This window comes from Panulirus ornatus, chromosome 20, assembly GCF_036320965.1.
Source record: "Panulirus ornatus isolate Po-2019 chromosome 20, ASM3632096v1, whole genome shotgun sequence".
NCBI classification, from domain to species: Eukaryota; Metazoa; Arthropoda; class Malacostraca; order Decapoda; family Palinuridae; genus Panulirus; species Panulirus ornatus.
This window is the reverse complement of record NC_092243.1, coordinates 71,826,970-71,848,286: the sequence shown is the minus strand read 5'-3', so window position 1 is coordinate 71,848,286 and position 21,317 is coordinate 71,826,970. Positions and strand designations below refer to the sequence as shown.

General features: G+C 42.3%; 1 protein-coding gene across 1 annotated transcript in view; it reads left to right on the top strand.

The window, feature by feature from the left end:
- The window catches only part of LOC139756119 (monocarboxylate transporter 5), a 205,087-nt gene that overhangs the window by 9,254 nt on the left and 174,516 nt on the right, over positions 1 to 21,317 (top strand). Inside the window, exon 2 of the mRNA XM_071675199.1 lies at positions 2,732 to 3,062. Within this exon, the coding sequence (XP_071531300.1) occupies positions 3,012 to 3,062 (51 nt within the window). The 5' untranslated portion in view covers positions 2,732 to 3,011. The remainder of the gene's footprint in view (positions 1 to 2,731; positions 3,063 to 21,317) is intronic.

The following is a 21,317-nucleotide window of genomic DNA, read 5'->3' as shown; positions in this document are numbered from 1 at the left end:
TTTTGCTACATCCTTCCCCGGCTGTGTATCTAACGTTAAAAAGGTTATAGTTGTTGCCGCCTGATATGGAGAGTATTCACTTGAACACGTGAACAAGAGCTGTGCAAGATAGGCGAGGGCCAGCCATTGGCCAGATCTGCATCTTTGTACCTTCTGGCGGAGCGAGTCCCAGCGCTCGCCGGGAGGGGGACCGGGTTGGGTGGTCTGCTACGATGGCTAAAACAAATTAAAGGAAACCTGTTCACTTGCCCCGTGTTGTACCGGAGAATGTACATTACTCGCCCGGCCAGTGTTGGCTCCATACCATAAAGGGTATGAAGCGGTGGAAGGTGGGAAAGGAGGGCAAGTGGCACCATAACACATCTGGAATGCTGGGTTTACATCGTTCGCTGTTCTTTATAGTTTTTTTTTTTTCCTTTCGTCTGTGATACACAGGAGCTTCATAATGTTTATACGTGTAGAGTAGACGTAGTTATATTTTCTCCGTGTCTGAAGAGAGAGGAAGAGAGAGAGGTGGTGGGAGGGAGGGAGTAAAGTTATTGTGGGCTGGACAGATCCCCGCCATCACCGGGCTTGTTGACAGAGGCTGGAGATAGTAGCCTAGTCTGCCAAGGTCCTCCTGGTGCCCTAGGACCACTGCCGCGCACTGCCCTCACCACACACACACACACACACACACACACACCTCCTCTCATGTTGATGATAATGATGATGAACTCCGAAGTTTACACAGTACATTTATTATTATAATTCATTACTTCACTGTCCGGAAGAGGGTAAACTGGTGTATTAGAATAGCTTGGAGTAATATAACTTCATTATCATAAATATCCTGCATGACTTGAGTATCTCATTATCGTAATTATCCTGCATGACTTTGTGTGTCATGAATGTTTATTATATTCCGTCTCGAGACTGAGAGTATACGAACCTTACTTTCACTCCCTGTACACCTGAGGGAAGCTTAGTCATATCCTGAGGTACGCTAAGGTGGGACAGTACAAAGTAAACCAAAATGTAGATCAGCTAACATGATTTATTTTTTTTGTCATAGGATTTTAAGATTAAGATGTTGAGCTTTCAGACAAGCCACTGTAATCAATCCACAGCTCAATGTCATACCATTCATGCCAAGTTTCCACTGGAGTTCCTTCAACTCTGACACTGCCATCTCTTAACACCTACTGGTTAAGGCATGTAAGGTGTTTTCCTCATTTGCTCCGGCCGTAGAAGACAGATGGACGAGGACAGAGGCCTATACATTATCAGAATTTCCAAGATGGCATCCTGTGCTGGCTCTAAGTATCACTGTCTTTGGCCTCGTTTGGTATAGATCACTGAAAATAACGGTCGATCCGATGGGAGGGCTAGGTTAGAGCGTTTTATCCGATGGGAGGGCTAGGTTAGAGCGTTTTTTCCGTTAGGAATGCTAGCTTAGAGCGTTCTCTCCGTTGGGAGGGGTAGGTTAGAGCGTTTATACGTTGTGAGAGTTTGGCTAGAGCGTTCTGTCCGTTGGGAGGGTTAGGTTAGAGCGTTCTGTCCGTTGGGAGGGCTAGAGCATTCTACTCGATGGGAGGGGCCGTGGCTGGAGGCGAGAAAAATCATAAAACACCAAAAGCCGAGGATAATATAAGTTATATTTTGTGGACTCATAAGGAAAGTGTTGGTAATATATTTCATGTCGGGTTTATTTCTTAGTTTGGAGGCCAAGCTGATGGGATGGATAAATGAGCAGAGTGAGGATAGATTGGCGGGGGCACCTCTGTCAATTCTCAATTGGTGGCCACGGGTGGGGGTTCTGTCGAGTGCTAATGGGGGTTGGAAGGCTTAGCCTGTGCTAATCAAAGCGAACAGAAAATAGCCTCAGTCTGACAAAGTTGAAATTATTCTTTATTGTTGAAATCTCGTTATTTCACCTTTAAAAAAAAAAAGTTTCTCATTTGGTGGCTACAGGTAGGGGTTCCCATCCCTAGCTGACTGGGGACGTGGTTATTCTTACATTGCCGGAAGTCGTATCCGCGGACTTCACTGTACTGATCACTCTCAAGGATGTTTGGTTAGGTTTGATTTGGTTAGTTTCTTGAGTTAGGGAAGTTCTCATTTTCTATTGTGAGACTAAGGTTATAGGTTACGTTTCTTGAGTTGGGTGGGATTCCATTTCTTCGTCATTGTATGTTATTAGAATAATGGCAACTATGGAATCTAACCTTACTCAGCATAAGCTTCGCTTTTTTCAAAAGTAATCACTGCAAGTGATAGAGTTCTAAGAAGTGAAGCAAATCCAGTGATGAACTGTCCTGTAGCTGTATTCACTGCGTCACTCATACTGGTAAATAAAGTAGGTCTAGTGACTAGTTAAAAATTGGAGGGGAGGGAGGAGGAGGGAAAGTCTTCATCCTACTCGTTTTCAGAACTACCAGTAAGGGTAGGAGGTGGAGGCTGACACCTGCAGAGAAGGTATAAAAATCAGTGTGCTCTAAAAATCGTAAGTTTATTCGGTGATTCCACCTACCTCTCCTCCTCCTTGTCCAAGTTTGTGTTTTGTAGGACAACGTTAGGGAAGACCTGTTGTGCTATCTTTCTTTCCTTGCTTCACTTAGTACTCAACATGTTTACATAGGTTTTATACCTGTACTCAAAATTGCTTATAGATTTATCGTATGGAAATTGTTTATCTCTTTGCCGTAGCAAATGGCTGAGACTAATGTATAAAAATGTTTATTACTTACAGCAAATGGCACAGTAAAGATTTAAGCGAGAGAAGACGTTAGTATGAGTGGCAGGTGAGACAGACTCCACTGTGACCCAAGAACTGTGTTTCTTTGAGTGAGGTACTGAGAGAAGTGTTGCCGGTAATAAGTGTGAGGTGTTGAGGCCAGCGAAAAGCCAGGAACACTCGGACCCAGAGCCCAAGCAGCGTTCAAAGTACTCCCTAGGGGCGCCCCCCGGCCTCTTTGGTTACATAGCACAGTACCCTGAGACCTGCCATACCCTTACCTACCTCCGCCATCATGCAGGGCAAGACGGCGTCCGCCGCCAGGATCAAGTCCGAGCGCAGTGTGGTGAGTACCTATCCTTGTTTTTCCTGTGTATTGATACCATGGAAACTATAGGAAGTGTAATGTCGATATTGTCTTATTCGCAAGATGTCAGAATTGAGATATTTTACATGTAGGTATGATAGGATTTGAATATGTATGTAGAAATGGTATTAAAAGACGTGAATCTCAGTGTAAAACGCTATGGTAGCTTATTGCGAGCATCGTGGTATTTTATTGTTCTTTCGTGTGTTTTGTAATTAACTTTAGTGATGGATAACCATTGAATGTTGCAGAAAGTACCCAAAAGGGAAATTCTACATTGTGTAATTCGATTCGTTTGGGAGTTGAACTGGATGGTATTTTTTTATTTCATTTTTTTACTTAACGCTCACATCGATAAACGTATCATTTGCTCTGCTTGTTACAGACATACATGGGGTCGTTATAAAAAAATGAAGAGTAATTTAGATTATGGGAATATTCGGCTGTCAACAAGAGTACCATATAAAGTCGGACATGAACAAGGTGTTTCACATATCCAACATTGCCTTTGAGTTTCCTTTCACTGATTTCAGCTTTATAGTGCTATGCGTATTTCCTCAGAGACTGTTCAAGGTTGTTGAAAACTAGGTGATGAATGTGATGTACCTGACGTTGTGGATAATGATGCAAATTACGTAAATTGGAGGTCGATTGATCCTTGGTACGATCGTTAGATGCAATGTGTCACAAAGACTTCTTAATCCATCGCTTTTTATTATGATATGGCTGCCTTTCCCTCCGTAACAGTTGGGTTAGGAGTAATTTCTTCCTTAATTGCTCATGTAAGTTTACTGGAATGTACAAATTAATGCCGTGGTACATCACCCCAATGTATCAAAATTATAAGGTGTAAAAGATGTCTAAGACTCGTGATCTTAAAACGAAACATCTTACCTAACCCTCAACCAAGCAGCGAAGCCCCATGGATTCCCACCTAGCCTAACTCAGGTTGACTCAGATGGATAACAGGATGTTATATGTTACACATATCAAGTATGAAGTGCATTGATATTTGAAACCAAACCAGTCAGCGAGAGCTATCGAGATTTAAGGCAAACGAAAAGCGTTTATGCGTGTCCAGATAACAAAGTTGCTTGTCAGGCGAGGAAGCAGAAACATTATATTTAACTCCCGGATCCATTACATCGACTGGGGTGCTTGTCTGGCTAAAGTTGATAGATGTATGGTTGCAGCTTGACGTCAGCTAGGATGCGTGGTTCTAAGACGCAGGGTTATTAGGTCGACGATAGAATGAGTGGAGGTCTTTATTTTAAGTTACGCGGGTGCATTCGAAGATAGGATGCGCAAACTTAGTATTCACGATGGGATACATGGTGCAGGTCGAAGATAGGATGCGTGGCTGTTGTTCTAAGCAGAGTTGCAAGGTTACAACAGGGTTGATAGGGTGCGTAGCTGCAGGTTGACCCAGGTACACGTGACGACCAGTTTTACTGGCATTCTCGCCTCGCTGGACCTTGAGGGACTGCTGAGCGAAGGCGCATGATCACAGCTTACGTCCGCTACCTTGTGGAACGACCTCAGGGTCTCGGTTCTTTTCGTTTACCGGATCTATTATTATTATTATTATTATTATTATTATTATTATTATGAATCTTCAAGGGGTCTGTCTTCTCTTCACGTAAAAGTCCTCCCTCTTAATCTTGACACCATTTTTTTTTTCTACAGTTTATAGAGTCAGTTTTACAGTTTGTGTCCCAAGCTTTGAAGTTCTTCGCTCCCCCGCTGTGTTGCCCTGCTGTAGAATACTACACCTGTGGTATAAAACATCTGACCGTATTATTTTTGGCCTCACGTGTGGTGCCACGGGGGAAGCGTCAGTGAAACTCCTCTTTGTTACATATATATATGGTAATCAGTGTCGTGGGATGGGTCTTGTAGTGCCCACTGAGAATGTGTGTTGGTCTCAGAATTATCCTTAAACAGATGGTGTTGAATTATTTTCCGTGTGGTGGTTATAACTTGACGTGCGCCTTGAATGACCTTAGCAGTTGATAGGCCTAAAGCCCCACTAACCATCCAGCTTCCGGGGGACTATAAATGGTAATGAGCAGTGATGTAACAACCTATTTTGTGTGTTTAACAGATCATGACGTAACGTAGATGTTAAGGAAATAGAGTAATTATGGTTTCAACATCCCCGGGGAGACCTGATTTCGTACCTGCTCTTTAATCTAGTACCTCCAGTAGCAAGGATTCGAACCCTACACTTAAATGGTATGGGGTTCGAACCCTTGCCGTTGGAGAACATTATGTGTATTCTGCTTCACTTCGATATATTTTCCGTTTAAACGACGCTTCAAATCGACTCCATCTTTTGACTTGGTTTCTTTTGACATTAGTTTAAACACCAGTGACAACATTCATGCCATGGATTTTATATCATGATATAGTGTTATTCCCTGGTGTTTCCCGCCTCCTTGGCATATGGTTTATCCTCTTTCTGATACCGTATATGTCCCGGGGCAGTTCTCTTTCATTTCCAGTGCCCGTAGAATTTTCTCTTACTCGTTTCAACCGTTAAATTGATGACCTTTAGGTATGATGGCGTGACCTCTGACATGACCCAATAGCGTCCTGTTGCTATAGATGTTTCCTTTAGTTTGATGGAGTGTGTGTGTGTGTGTGTGTGTGTGTGTGTGATTACCTCTTTCTGTTGAATGGAGTTTTACACTCATGGGGCCCCAATTTCTTGAACATTCACTATCATGCAACTTATCAGATGTATGTATGCAGTGCTGTGCAAACAACTATACTTCGTTCTGAACGTAATCTTAGCAAACACTGGTTCTAAGCAAAAGTATTTCTAAGCAAACAGCCATAGTAGTTGTGAGTAAATAGCTGCCACTACTGTTGACAACAATAACCCATGTTAAACAACCCAACGCCCGTTGGTTCGACTTTGATATAGGATGTTATAGCACTGTAAACCTTCCTTCCTTTACGTCCGGAGCTGCCTCACCTCATTCACGATTCCATACGCGTCGTATTCGCTGAGTAAACTGAACGCTGACAGCATGACATTAGTTGAACAAGCCGTGTCACTAGATTTTGGTATGATTTTTGTGGAATTTGTCAAAGCACCGGAAATGAACGATTAAGTGCTTTTGTTTCCTCTCATGTATGAAAAAGAGATATCTAAAAACGTTGAAGTATCTTCCTATAGTTTTATATTTTGCCTTCCTTTAAAAGATATCTAAACAGTGGCTAGGATTGTAGCAGACGGCAACGCTCTGTACGTGTATTTCATCCTCGCGTTGTCCAAGCAGGTTAACTGTAACCTGGTGAGGCTAGGCTGCAAGCGGCACGGCACCTGGCAGGGGTTACTTTCACTGGGTTTTCGTCATTCTTTCCTTCCCCTGTGATTATTGCCATTTCCTTCCATATCCTCAAATGACCTACTTGAGCTGACCCACAAATGTGCTAAGAATAGAAATTGACCTGATATTGATTTACTTTTATCGCGTCTCCAAGTGAAATCAGTTTTGCAAATAATACTTTAACGTTAAAAAAAAGATTAAATAATTCTCATTTAAATGCTTCAAGATGATGTTTACATTGTACCCGTCATTGTACATATGATCAATCCCCAGAGTAACCTCCCTATCTATAAACTCCCTATCTATAGGTAGGCCCCGTTAAATGCATGCACCAGATCGGTCCTCAATTTCAATACTTTATTCCTTGATTGATGAACGGGATCCTAGTGTTGTCACTAGGTACCCCTAGTACAATGCTACCAGAAGCAGCTGGCGTGTGTCACGAGTAGTATATATACCAATGGGGTTTACTAAAGCCTAAGGAATTGTTTACATAATATCTGGCCAGTATGGCTGACCGACTGTCTTGTCTGTAGGTGACGACACGAAGCCTAGTATGATATGGACGGGGTGGGATTGGGGGTTCTCACTGCTTGTAGTCCCAAGGGGGGCTGTGGCGCCACCCCTCACCTGCTGTCAGCTCAGCTCCCCCGCGCGCCGCCCCCCCCTTTGCCAACACTCGCCGCGAACTAACCTGATCTCTTGACATTTGATTTTAATAAGCTCTCTCTCTCTCTCTCTCTCTCTCTCTCTCTCTCTCTCTCTCTCTCTCTCTCTCTCTCTCTCTCCGTGGCAGTAAAAGATGTAGGAACCCTACCGACCAGTGGGGGTGTATTATTACTGGTGCTGCCTGCCTGGGTATCTCTAGGGGGAGGAGGAGTGTCGGTTAGTGAGGGCGGCTGCGCAATGTGCCCAGCGAGCCAGCACTTCAAGAGTTGTCATGTCAGTGCTATGGCCCACAAGGTAGCTGGCTTCTCTTTCAACCCTTCCCCCACATCCCCCACACCCACACACGTGGGCTGCTGGCCCCTCAAGTCCACAGATATACAACCTGACCATCACACATAACACTTTGACAACGTAACTCATACGATGCGTTCTTTCGTCTTTTGGCCAAACCTCGTTGTGTATATTCTCTCTCTCTCTCTCTCTCTCTCTCTCTCTCTCTCTCTCTCTCTCTCTCTCTCTCTCTCTCTCTCTCTCTCTCTTTATCTATCTATCTATCTATCTATCTCATTATCTGTATGATTTGTGGAAAGCGTAGCTTATCATTGACGCAGGAGGACCAGCAGCGTAAACAAACCCACCTTTATCAACTGATTTGGAAATGGTCTTATTTTAACATTTAGAACCAAATTTTTGACTCGCTTAAAACATTAAGCAGTAAATGTACTGCTTACATAACCTCCATGGGCTTTTCACAAAGCCTTGGTCAAGTTGCTTTATTGATAATAAAGTTGACAGTATAGTCTGAAATGTATTAGTTATTCTTAGAATTATCCCAAACAACGAAAAACCAAAATATAAAAAAATAATTTTTCTTGATTAACAACTGTTTCAGGAGATTTATCATGAAAGTATAATTACATAAATAGTGCAAAGCTTTAGAACTGAGTCTGTAAGGACACACACACACACACACACACACACACACACACACGTGTACTATGGGCATGGTAGCCAGAATTGCCATATAGGACCTATATATATATATATATATATATATATATATATATATATATATATATATATATATATATATATATATATATTCCTATGAGTCCACGGGGAAAATGAAACACGTTAAGTTCCCAAGTGCACTTTCGTGTAATAATCACATCATCAGGGGAGACACAAGAGTGAAATATAAGTCAGTTGATATACATCGAAGAGGCGAAGCTGGGACGCCATATATATATATATATATATATATATATATATATATATATATATATATATATATATATATATATATATCCAGGTAACAGGGCCTGTCATACGGCATGGGTTTGTGCCAGGCTTGGACCTGGCGACTATCGGTCAACCCACACTGTAGAACAAACCTTATAGATTTTTTTCTTCTTTTCCCTAACGTTCCGTTCGATCGCCCCAGATCCAAGAACCTGCAAGAGACCCCTCCCAAATTCCTCAACTCCAAACTACCCACCACTCCCCTACAAGCCCCTCCCAGATTCTTCAACTATCCTCCAACTAGAAAAAAAAAGAAAGAAAAGAAAAAACCCGTCGTTCCAGTCAGCATTTAAGAAAGGTATTCATAGCGTTGCCTCCAACCTCCTGGCCATGAACCTAGCTAGCTGTCCAGTGCAGGCCCGAGACTATCTGATGTAACCTTTTCTCCATCACCTGCACACCCGAAAACAGTTCAGCCGTTAATGAGTGGCGTTGTGACGATAGTGAGGTTGTGATAAGGATGGAGTTGTGACGATAGTGAGGTTGTGATAGGGGTGGAGTTGTGACGATAGTGAGGTTGTGATAAGGGTGAAGTTGTGACGATAATGAGGTGAAAAGGGTGGAGTTGTGACGATAATGAGGTGAAAAGGGTGGAGTTGTGACGATAATGAGGTTGTGAAAAGGGTGGAGTTGTGACAATTGTGAGGTTGAGAAGAGTTGAGTTGTACGATAGTGAGGTTGTGATAGTGATGGAGTTGTGACGATAGTGAGGTTTTGATAGGGGTGGAGTTGTGACGATAGTGAGGTTGTGATAAGGGTGGAATTGTGACGATAGTGAGGTTGTGATAGCGATGGAGTTGTGACGATAGTGAGGTTTTGATAGGGGTGGAGTTGTGACGATAGTGAGGTTGTGATAAGGGTGAAGTTGTGACGATAATGAGGTGAAAAGGGTGGAGTTGTGACGATAATGAGGTTGTGTAAGGGTGGAGTTGTGACGATAGTGAGGTTGTGATAAGGGTGGAGTAGTGACGATAGTGAGATTGTGATAGCGGTGGAGTTGTGACGATAGTGAGGTTGTGATAAGGGTGGAGTTGTGACGATAGTGAGGTTGTGATAAGGGTGGAGTTGTGACAATAGTGAGGTTGTGATAAGGGTGGAGTTGTGACGATAGTGAGGTTGTGATAAGGGTGGAGTTGTGACGATGGCGAGTTGCAATTTGTGTGACGATCGTGTGGTGTGGAACGTTGATGAAATGGGGCGGTTGTGAACCTACCTTCGGCAGAGTATGATTGTGACGGTGGAGTTGTAAAGACGGTGTTGTACTTGCGGTGGTCATGTGACGCTTTGTTGATGATGTGACGACAGATCGTCGGTGTGGTGACGCGCGACGCGAGTTCTGGTGACGCTGCAAGAAGCTAGCTGGAGTGACAGCACGATTTAGTCAGCTTAATTAGAGTAATAGCTTACGAAATATTCTCATTGTTATTATTATTGGTATGATTATATTATCAGCGTTGTTGATATTTGTAAGAGGAATGAATTTTTAGTCATCGTATTCATGGGTAAGTTATCGTACTCAAATGAGCAGAATCGTTGTACTTATGGCGTTTAGTTATCGTGCTCAAATAAGCAGAATCGTCGTACGTGTGGCGTTAAGTCGTCGTACTGAAATGAGCAGAGTCGTTGTACTTATGGCGTTTAGTTATCGTGCTTAGATAAGCAGAATCATCGTACGTGTGGCGTTAAGTCGTCGTACTCAAATGAGCAGAGTCGTTGTATTTATAGCGTTAAGTTATCGTGCTCAAATGAGCAGAATCGTCGTACGTGTGTCGTTAAGTCGTCGTACTCAAATGAGCAAAATCGTCGTATTTTTGGCTTTAAGTCACGACGTCGTACTTCTGTGTTAACTGTCGTACTCAAGGGTTAAGTCGTCTTCTTCCCAGGTACTAACTCGTCATATTTAAGGTGTTTAGTGGTCTTATTAAGTGGTCGTGCTGACGGTCTTATTAAAGTGATCGTGTTGAAGGGATATATATATATATATATATATATATATATATATATATATATATATATATATATATATATATATATATATCTTTCTTTCTTTCTTTTAAACTATTCGCCATTTCCCGCGTTAGCGAGGTAGCGTTAAGAACAGAGGACTGGGCCTTTTTTTGGAATATCCTCACCTGGCCCCTTCTGTTCCTTCTTTTGGAAAATGAAAAAAAAAATATATATATATATATATTTTAACTTAGAGGCAACAGTAAATCAACTTTCCAAACCCGACTGACCGACGCATATATGGCAACTCGCCACACCAGGTGTCACACCCCAAGCTGTGTTGTTGACTGAGGGCACTTGTCTCGTGTCTCTCATCAGCGCGGTGGTGGTGGTCGGTGTGGTTAGGATTGTGTGACAGTTATGGGCTGGAACCTCTCAGTAATGAACAACGGGACAGTAACCGGCCAGCAGAATTTTGTTAAAGCGTAGCCTAGCAACAGTAAAGACGATGTATGTTGATGTAAAGCAGGAACCCGTCAGCATTGAAGACAGGAACCTGTCAACGGGAAAGGGAGAAACCTCTCTGCAATAAAGACTGCAACCTCTTTGTTATAAATACGGCAACCTGTCAACAGTGAAGACTGCAACCTGTCAACAATAAAGACTGTAACCTGTCAACAATAAAGACTGTAACCTGTCAACAGTGAAGACTATAACCTCTCAGCAATAAAGACTATAACCTCTCAGCAATAAAGACTATAACCTCTCAGCAATAAAGACTGTAACCTCTCAGCAATAAAGACTGTAACCTGTCAGCAATAAAGACTGTAACCTGTCAGCAATAAAGACTATAACCTCTCAGCAATAAAGACTATAACCTCTCAGCAATAAAGACTATAACCTCTCAGCAATAAAGACTATAACCTCTCAGCAATAAAGACTGTAACCTCTCAGCAATAAAGACTGTAACCTGTCAGCAATAAAGACTAACCTGTCAGCAATAAAGACTGTAACCTGTCAGCAATAAAGACTAACCTGTCAGCAATAAAGACTGTAACCTGTCAGCAATAAAGACTGTAACCTGTCAGCAGTAAAGACTGTAACCTGTCAGCAATAAAGACTAACCTGTCAGCAATAAAGACTGTAACCTGTCAGCAATAAAGACTAACCTGTCAGCAATAAAGACTGTAACCTGTCAGCAATAAAGACTGTAACCTGTCAGCAGTAAAGACTGCAGCCTCTCAACAACACAAGAACCCGTCAACCATAATAGCCCGCAGACTCAACGCTAAAGGCGAACCAATCAGCTATAGACTGTAACCTGTCGATGATAATGACAGGAACCCGTCAACAACACACTTGCGAAAAACTGGACTCAGAGACACGGGAGTTCCCGTCAAAGATAGACTACACAGTTCCCGTCAAAGATAGACTACACAGTTCCCGTCAGAGATGGGCTACGACACTTCCCGTCAAAGATAGGCTACGACACTTCCCGTCAAAGACAGGCTACGACACTTCCCGTGGATGATGGGTTGCGATACTCCCCGTTAAAGGTGGGCCACGACACATCCCCTCAAAGATAGGGTACGCCACTTCCCGTCAAAGATAAGCAACGACACTTCCCGTCAAAGATAAGCAACGACACTTCCCGTCAAAGATAAGCAACGACACTCCCCGTCAAAGATGGGGGATAGTACTGTGCCAACGTCGTATTGGTGATTGTGGCGGAGAAAGCCGAGGTGCGTTGCCATTGGGCGCGTGCCAGCGCTAGGCGGGAGGGAGGGATTGCCAGGGACAGTGCCAGGAACAGTGCCCTCTACGTCACTGCTAACTCCCCCCCACACCCCCACCCCCCCAAGCCAGGAATGGCGCCGGCCGAATCTACAAGAACTTTGTCTCATCATGACACACACACACACACACACACACACGCACACGCATGCACGCACACACACACACAGCACACACACACACACACACACACACACACACACACACAGCCACCGCACCGCATCGCATCGCACCGCCCCGCCTCAACCACACTATTTTTATATCCTTTTCAAGTCTTCCAGTTTCCGTGAAATGTGTGTGTGTGTGTGTGTGTGTGTGTGTGTCGAACGGCCGGCGTCGTGTCGGTCGTAATGGCTCTGACGTACCGCGCTGTGAGCGGCCGAGCGTCGGGGGCGTGCTGGGGGTGGAGTGTGTTTGTGAGGGGGAGGGAGGGAGGGAGGGAGGAGGAGTTGGGACGGACGGACCGGGCTGGCGGGCGGCCAAGGCTCGGCCTGACCTGGCCCGCCTACCACAACAGCAGGCCAGGCCGGGCCTCCTCGTGGCCCTACATGTGCTGTATTTTGCCGAGACGTAACTTTCATTCACCCCAACACACTCCTCGCTCGCCCCTCACCGCCACACATCCTCGCTCGCCCCTCACCGCCACCCACTCCTCGCTCGCCCCTCACCGCCACACATCCTCGCTCGCCCCTCACCGCCACACATCCTAGCTCGCCCCTCACCGCCACACACTCCTCGCTCGCCCCTCACCGCCACACACTCCTCGCTCGCCCCTCACCGCCACCCACTCCTCGCTCGCCCCTCACCGCCACACACTCCTCGCTCGCCCCTCACCGCCACACACTCCTCGCTCGCCCCTCACCGCTACACATCCTCGCTCGCCCCTCACCGCCACACACTCCTCGCTCGCCCCTCACCGCCACACACTCCTCGCTCGCCCCTCACCGCCACACACTCCTCGCTCGCCCCTCACCGCCACACACTCCTCGCTCGCCCCTCACCGCTACACATCCTCGCTCGCCCCTCACCGCCACACATCCTCGCTCGCCCCTCACCGCCACACATCCTCGCTCGTCCCTCACCGCCACACATCCTCGCTCGCCCCTCACCGCTACACATCCTCGCTCGCCCCTCACCGCCACACACTCCTCGCTCGCCCCTCACCGCCACACATCCTCGCTCGCCCCTCACCGCCACACATCCTCGCTTGCCCCTCACCGCCACACATCCTCGCTCGCCCCTCACCGCCACACATCCTCGCTCGCCCAACCCGCTCTGTGTTATTGACTTACGGCTGGGGTGGTTTGCTCGCTACGGACGGTGATTGCTACGACCGAGTTACACTAGCAAAGCTGCGCTGCTTTCCTTAACAGGGAAACGATGGAATTTTTTTTTCTTTTCTTTTTTTGAGAGCGAGCAGTTGCCGGACAGGACTATGCTAAGTAGCCTTTACGTCAACGGACGATGGATCATACAGCCTCCTGTCTCTGGTCTGTCACGGCGTAACCCACGCAGGCAGGCAGGAAGGAATCCGGTAACGCCTCTCTCTCTCTCTCTCTCTCTCTCTCTCTCTCTCTCTCTCTCTCTCTATGAAATACGAAGTAAAAGGGTCCTCATACCGAGCGTGGTTATGCTCCAAATGTTGTCTGCTTTACCTTACGTACATTGTATTATTTTTGTTTTTGTTTTATACATTTTGGAGGCTCCAGTCACGTACAAAACTCCACACCAGTTGAAATATAAAATGTTTATTGAATGTGGAAAGATGTGAAGAGACAAGGGAAACTATTTACGAATTTCGGAGGAAGTGGAAAATCTGTGTTTTGAAATGAGCCAGGTCATAGTTATTAGGTTTTTTTTTTAAATTATCTATCCTTCCCAACCTATCCCTTTATTCAGATAATTACAGAAACTCATTTTTTTTCATATATTAAAAGGCCCTTTGACTTTGACCAACCACTTTTTTTCCTCTCAGAACAACGGTATAAAAAAAAAAAGAATGCGGTACGAGAGTGGTATCAGGTGGCTGGCAACGTGCGCCGCCGCCGGCCGCCCGCCCACCGTTGTTGCTGGGTGGCCAAGCACGGCCCAGAGAGCGCGTATAACGAAGGTATACATTATCATTATACACACAGGCGCTCAGCTCCTTTAATGGGGCTCCTTGTAGGTAGCTACGAGGCTGCGCTCCGCGTGGGAGCAGAGTAAGGTTGGCTCCCCTCTAGGCTGGGAGATTCTATCTCTCTCTCTCTCTCTCTCTCTCTCTCTCTCTCTCTCTCTCTCTCTCTCTCTCTCTCTCTCTCTGTCACCTTTGGCGAGGCTTGTATCGCCGGGAGTACAGTCTTGTCAAACAGACCTCCTCACTCCAGTCAGCGCTCATTTCCCTGCTGCCGAAAGTAGCGCAGCCTTGGTCAGTAGGAGCCACTAGAGAGGGAGGTCCATTGGTAATTATAAGTAAATGAATTATATCAACACGTTCAATCCACGCGTGTTTCATTTTCCCCGTGGACTCATAGGAATATATATATATATATATATATATATATATATATATATATATATATATATATATATATATATATATATTCCCCTCGTGCTGTTGTTATGTGTGCTGAAGATCTGGGGCGGCTCCACGGCGTGTGTCATACTCCTCACGGTGCACGTGTCTCTGCTGACTTGCCCGGGGGAAGGGGAGGTGTGTGGTCAAGGATGAGATGGCTGTACTGTTGTGGTGGGTGGAGGGGGATTCCCCGCGCCCCTCGCACGTCACTGCCCTAGGTGCGATTATACACACACACACACACACACACACACACACACACATATTCAAACATATAAACTCACAAACAAAGCTTGTTTGTGGCTGGGTGAAAGTAACAGTGCAGAAGGGTTGGTTGAGTCAAGGGTACGCGACTGACACAGGAGACAGGACAACACTCAGGAGGGTGACAGGTAGGGGGCGGGGCGGTCCAAGGACCAAGAAGGTTCCACACTCGTCGAGAGAGAGAGAGACAAGGGGACAGTGTCACAGGCTTTACGTATTATAAGATAGGAGGTCCAGGTTACCTTTCGACTCTAAATGTATGTTTACATATCATAAGAGTATATTTATCTGTTTTCTTTATGATTACCTCAGGATCATTTTCGGTGAAATAGTTCTGGTGTTGCTCTAGTTCTGTGTCTAAGGTTCCTGTAGCATATATATATATATATATATATATATATATATATATATATATATATATTATCCCTAGGGATAGGGGAGAAAGAATACTTCCCACGTATTCCTCGCGTGTCGTGGAAGGCGACTAAAAAGGGAGGGAACGGGGGGTGGGAGGAGCAGGGGGCTGGAAATCCTCTCCTCCCGTTTATAATTTTCCAAAAGAAGGAATGGAGAGGTGGGCCAAGTGAGGACATTCCCTCTAAGGCTCACTCCTCTGTTCTTAACGCTACCTTGCCAATGCAGGATAACGCGAATATATATGCAAAAGATTATATATATATATATATATATATATATATATATATATATATATATATATATATATATATATATATATATATATATATGAAAGCTTTTTCATTTTTCAGCTTAGGTAAAAGCTTTTAGTGACTCAAGTGGTTGGGACCGAAGTAAGAACTCTTATCTTTGTGTTGATGACATACGCAGGTGAGGGTGTATGACTGCCTCTCTTGGCAAGCTCTAACGTCTGGTACAAACGTATAATGGAACGAGGTGCTGTACGAGTAGTTTTACGACGGAATTACGCAAATGTAATGCAAATATGATTGGTAGTCTTTCTACAAACCGGTTGCCCCTACAAAGGGAAATGTAGTGATATGATGGTAAGGTTTTAAATCACGGATAAATTGTTCGTTCAGGCGAACACTTTTGTTTTTGGTAAGGTTTTAAATCACGGATAAATTGTTCGTTCAGGCGAACACTTTTGTTTTTGGTAAGGTTTTAAATCACGGATAAATTGTTCGTTCAGGCGAACACTTTTGTTTTTGGTAAGGTTTTAAATCACGGATAAATTGTTCGTTCAGGCGAACACTTTTGTTTTTGGTAAGGTTTTAAATCACGGATAAATTGTTCGTTCAGGCGAACACTTTTGTTTTTGGTAAGGTTTTAAATCACGGATAAATTGTTCGTTCAGGCGAACACTTTTGTTTTTGGTAAGGTTTTAAATCACGGATAAATTGTTCGTTCAGGCGAACACTTTTGTTTTTGGTAAGGTTTTAAATCACGGATAAATTGTTCGTTCAGGCGAACACTTTTGTTTTTGGTAAGGTTTTAAATCACGGATAAATTGTTCGTTCAGGCGAACACTTTTGTTTTTGGTAAGGTTTTAAATCACGGATAAATTGTTCGTTCAGGCGAACACTTTTGTTTTTGGTAAGGTTTTAAATCACGGATAAATTGTTCGTTCAGGCGAACACTTTTGTTTTTGGTAAGGTTTTAAATCACGGATAAATTGTTCGTTCAGGCGAACACTTTTGTTTTTGGTAAGGTTTTAAATCACGGATAAATTGTTCGTTCAGGCGAACACTTTTGTTTTTGGTAAGGTTTTAAATCACGGATAAATTGTTCGTTCAGGCGAACACTTTTGTTTTTGGTAAGGTTTTAAATCACGGATAAATTGTTCGTTCAGGCGAACACTTTTGTTTTTGGTAAGGTTTTAAATCACGGATAAATTGTTCGTTCAGGCGAACACTTTTGTTTTTGGTAAGGTTTTAAATCACGGATAAATTGTTCGTTCAGGCGAACACTTTTGTTTTTGGTAAGGTTTTAAATCACGGATAAATTGTTCGTTCAGGCGAACACTTTTGTTTTTGGTAAGGTTTTAAATCACGGATAAATTGTTCGTTCAGGCGAACACTTTTGTTTTTGGTAAGGTTTTAAATCACGGATAAATTGTTCGTTCAGGCGAACACTTTTGTTTTTGGTAAGGTTTTAAATCACGGATAAATTGTTCGTTCAGGCGAACACTTTTGTTTTTGGTAAGGTTTTAAATCACGGATAAATTGTTCGTTCAGGCGAACACTTTTGTTTTTGGTAAGGTTTTAAATCACGGATAAATTGTTCGTTCAGGCGAACACTTTTGTTTTTGGTAAGGTTTTAAATCACGGATAAATTGTTCGTTCAGGCGAACACTTTTGTTTTTGGTAAGGTTTTAAATCACGGATAAATTGTTCGTTCAGGCGAACACTTTTGTTTTTGGTAAGGTTTTAAATCACGGATAAATTGTTCGTTCAGGCGAACACTTTTGTTTTTGGTAAGGTTTTAAATCACGGATAAATTGTTCGTTCAGGCGAACACTTTTGTTTTTGGTAAGGTTTTAAATCACGGATAAATTGTTCGTTCAGGCGAACACTTTTGTTTTTGGTAAGGTTTTAAATCACGGATAAATTGTTCGTTCAGGCGAACACTTTTGTTTTTGGTAAGGTTTTAAATCACGGATAAATTGTTCGTTCAGGCGAACACTTTTGTTTTTGGTAAGGTTTTAAATCACGGATAAATTGTTCGTTCAGGCGAACACTTTTGTTTTTGGTAAGGTTTTAAATCACGGATAAATTGTTCGTTCAGGCGAACACTTTTGTTTTTGGTAAGGTTTTAAATCACGGATAAATTGTTCGTTCAGGCGAACACTTTTGTTTTTGGTAAGGTTTTAAATCACGGATAAATTGTTCGTTCAGGCGAACACTTTTGTTTTTGGTAAGGTTTTAAATCACGGATAAATTGTTCGTTCAGGCGAACACTTTTGTTTTTGGTAAGGTTTTAAATCACGGATAAATTGTTCGTTCAGGCGAACACTTTTGTTTTTGGTAAGGTTTTAAATCACGGATAAATTGTTCGTTCAGGCGAACACTTTTGTTTTTGGTAAGGTTTTAAATCACGGATAAATTGTTCGTTCAGGCGAACACTTTTGTTTTTGGTAAGGTTTTAAATCACGGATAAATTGTTCGTTCAGGCGAACACTTTTGTTTTTGGTAAGGTTTTAAATCACGGATAAATTGTTCGTTCAGGCGAACACTTTTGTTTTTGGTAAGGTTTTAAATCACGGATAAATTGTTCGTTCAGGCGAACACTTTTGTTTTTGGTAAGGTTTTAAATCACGGATAAATTGTTCGTTCAGGCGAACACTTTTGTTTTTGGTAAGGTTTTAAATCACGGATAAATTGTTCGTTCAGGCGAACACTTTTGTTTTTGGTAAGGTTTTAAATCACGGATAAATTGTTCGTTCAGGCGAACACTTTTGTTTTTGGTAAGGTTTTAAATCACGGATAAATTGTTCGTTCAGGCGAACACTTTTGTTTTTGGTAAGGTTTTAAATCACGGATAAATTGTTCGTTCAGGCGAACACTTTTGTTTTTGGTAAGGTTTTAAATCACGGATAAATTGTTCGTTCAGGCGAACACTTTTGTTTTTGGTAAGGTTTTAAATCACGGATAAATTGTTCGTTCAGGCGAACACTTTTGTTTTTGGTAAGGTTTTAAATCACGGATAAATTGTTCGTTCAGGCGAACACTTTTGTTTTTGGTAAGGTTTTAAATCACGGATAAATTGTTCGTTCAGGCGAACACTTTTGTTTTTGGTAAGGTTTTAAATCACGGATAAATTGTTCGTTCAGGCGAACACTTTTGTTTTTGGTAAGGTTTTAAATCACGGATAAATTGTTCGTTCAGGCGAACACTTTTGTTTTTGGTAAGGTTTTAAATCACGGATAAATTGTTCGTTCAGGCGAACACTTTTGTTTTTGGTAAGGTTTTAAATCACGGATAAATTGTTCGTTCAGGCGAACACTTTTGTTTTTGGTAAGGTTTTAAATCACGGATAAATTGTTCGTTCAGGCGAACACTTTTGTTTTTGGTAAGGTTTTAAATCACGGATAAATTGTTCGTTCAGGCGAACACTTTTGTTTTTGGTAAGGTTTTAAATCACGGATAAATTGTTCGTTCAGGCGAACACTTTTGTTTTTGGTAAGGTTTTAAATCACGGATAAATTGTTCGTTCAGGCGAACACTTTTGTTTTTGGTAAGGTTTTAAATCACGGATAAATTGTTCGTTCAGGCGAACACTTTTGTTTTTGGTAAGGTTTTAAATCACGGATAAATTGTTCGTTCAGGCGAACACTTTTGTTTTTGGTAAGGTTTTAAATCACGGATAAATTGTTCGTTCAGGCGAACACTTTTGTTTTTGGTAAGGTTTTAAATCACGGATAAATTGTTCGTTCAGGCGAACACTTTTGTTTTTGGTAAGGTTTTAAATCACGGATAAATTGTTCGTTCAGGCGAACACTTTTGTTTTTGGTAAGGTTTTAAATCACGGATAAATTGTTCGTTCAGGCGAACACTTTTGTTTTTGGTAAGGTTTTAAATCACGGATAAATTGTTCGTTCAGGCGAACACTTTTGTTTTTGGTAAGGTTTTAAATCACGGATAAATTGTTCGTTCAGGCGAACACTTTTGTTTTTGGTAAGGTTTTAAATCACGGATAAATTGTTCGTTCAGGCGAACACTTTTGTTTTTGGTAAGGTTTTAAATCACGGATAAATTGTTCGTTCAGGCGAACACTTTTGTTTTTGGTAAGGTTTTAAATCACGGATAAATTGTTCGTTCAGGCGAACACTTTTGTTTTTGGTAAGGTTTTAAATCACGGATAAATTGTTCGTTCAGGCGAACACTTTTGTTTTTGGTAAGGTTTTAAATCACGGATAAATTGTTCGTTCAGGCGAACACTTTTGTTTTTGGTAAGGTTTTAAATCACGGATAAATTGTTCGTTCAGGCGAACACTTTTGTTTTTGGTAAGGTTTTAAATCACGGATAAATTGTTCGTTCAGGCGAACACTTTTGTTTTTGGTAAGGTTTTAAATCACGGATAAATTGTTCGTTCAGGCGAACACTTTTGTTTTTGGTAAGGTTTTAAATCACGGATAAATTGTTCGTTCAGGCGAACACTTTTGTTTTTGGTAAGGTTTTAAATCACGGATAAATTGTTCGTTCAGGCGAACACTTTTGTTTTTGGTAAGGTTTTAAATCACGGATAAATTGTTCGTTCAGGCGAACACTTTTGTTTTTGGTAAGGTTTTAAATCACGGATAAATTGTTCGTTCAGGCGAACACTTTTGTTTTTGGTAAGGTTTTAAATCACGGATAAATTGTTCGTTCAGGCGAACACTTTTGTTTTTGGTAAGGTTTTAAATCACGGATAAATTGTTCGTTCAGGCGAACACTTTTGTTTTTGGTAAGGTTTTAAATCACGGATAAATTGTTCGTTCAGGCGAACACTTTTGTTTTTGGTAAGGTTTTAAATCACGGATAAATTGTTCGTTCAGGCGAACACTTTTGTTTTTGGTAAGGTTTTAAATCACGGATAAATTGTTCGTTCAGGCGAACACTTTTGTTTTTGGTAAGGTTTTAAATCACGGATAAATTGTTCGTTCAGGCGAACACTTTTGTTTTTGGTAAGGTTTTAAATCACGGATAAATTGTTCGTTCAGGCGAACACTTTTGTTTTTGGTAAGGTTTTAAATCACGGATAAATTGTTCGTTCAGGCGAACACTTTTGTTTTTGGTAAGGTTTTAAATCACGGATAAATTGTTCGTTCAGGCGAACACTTTTGTTTTTGGTAAGGTTTTAAATCACGGATAAATTGTTCGTTCAGGCGAACACTTTTGTTTTTGGTAAGGTTTTAAATCACGGATAAATTGTTCGTTCAGGCGAACACTTTTGTTTTTGGTAAGGTTTTAAATCACGGATAAATTGTTCGTTCAGGCGAACACTTTTGTTTTTGGTAAGGTTTTAAATCACGGATAAATTGTTCGTTCAGGCGAACACTTTTGTTTTTGGTAAGGTTTTAAATCACGGATAAATTGTTCGTTCAGGCGAACACTTTTGTTTTTGGTAAGGTTTTAAATCACGGATAAATTGTTCGTTCAGGCGAACACTTTTGTTTTTGGTAAGGTTTTAAATCACGGATAAATTGTTCGTTCAGGCGAACCCACTTTTGTTTTTGGTAAGGTTTTGGATCACGGATACATTGTTCGTTCAAGCCAAGCTTTAAGAGGAAAGGATAGACAACAACTGGTGTCTCGGGATAGATGGAGAACCTAGCCAGTTAATAAGGGACGGGTCGTAGCTACTAGGAGTGTGTAAATTATTTACAATAAAGAAAACGAGGGGTA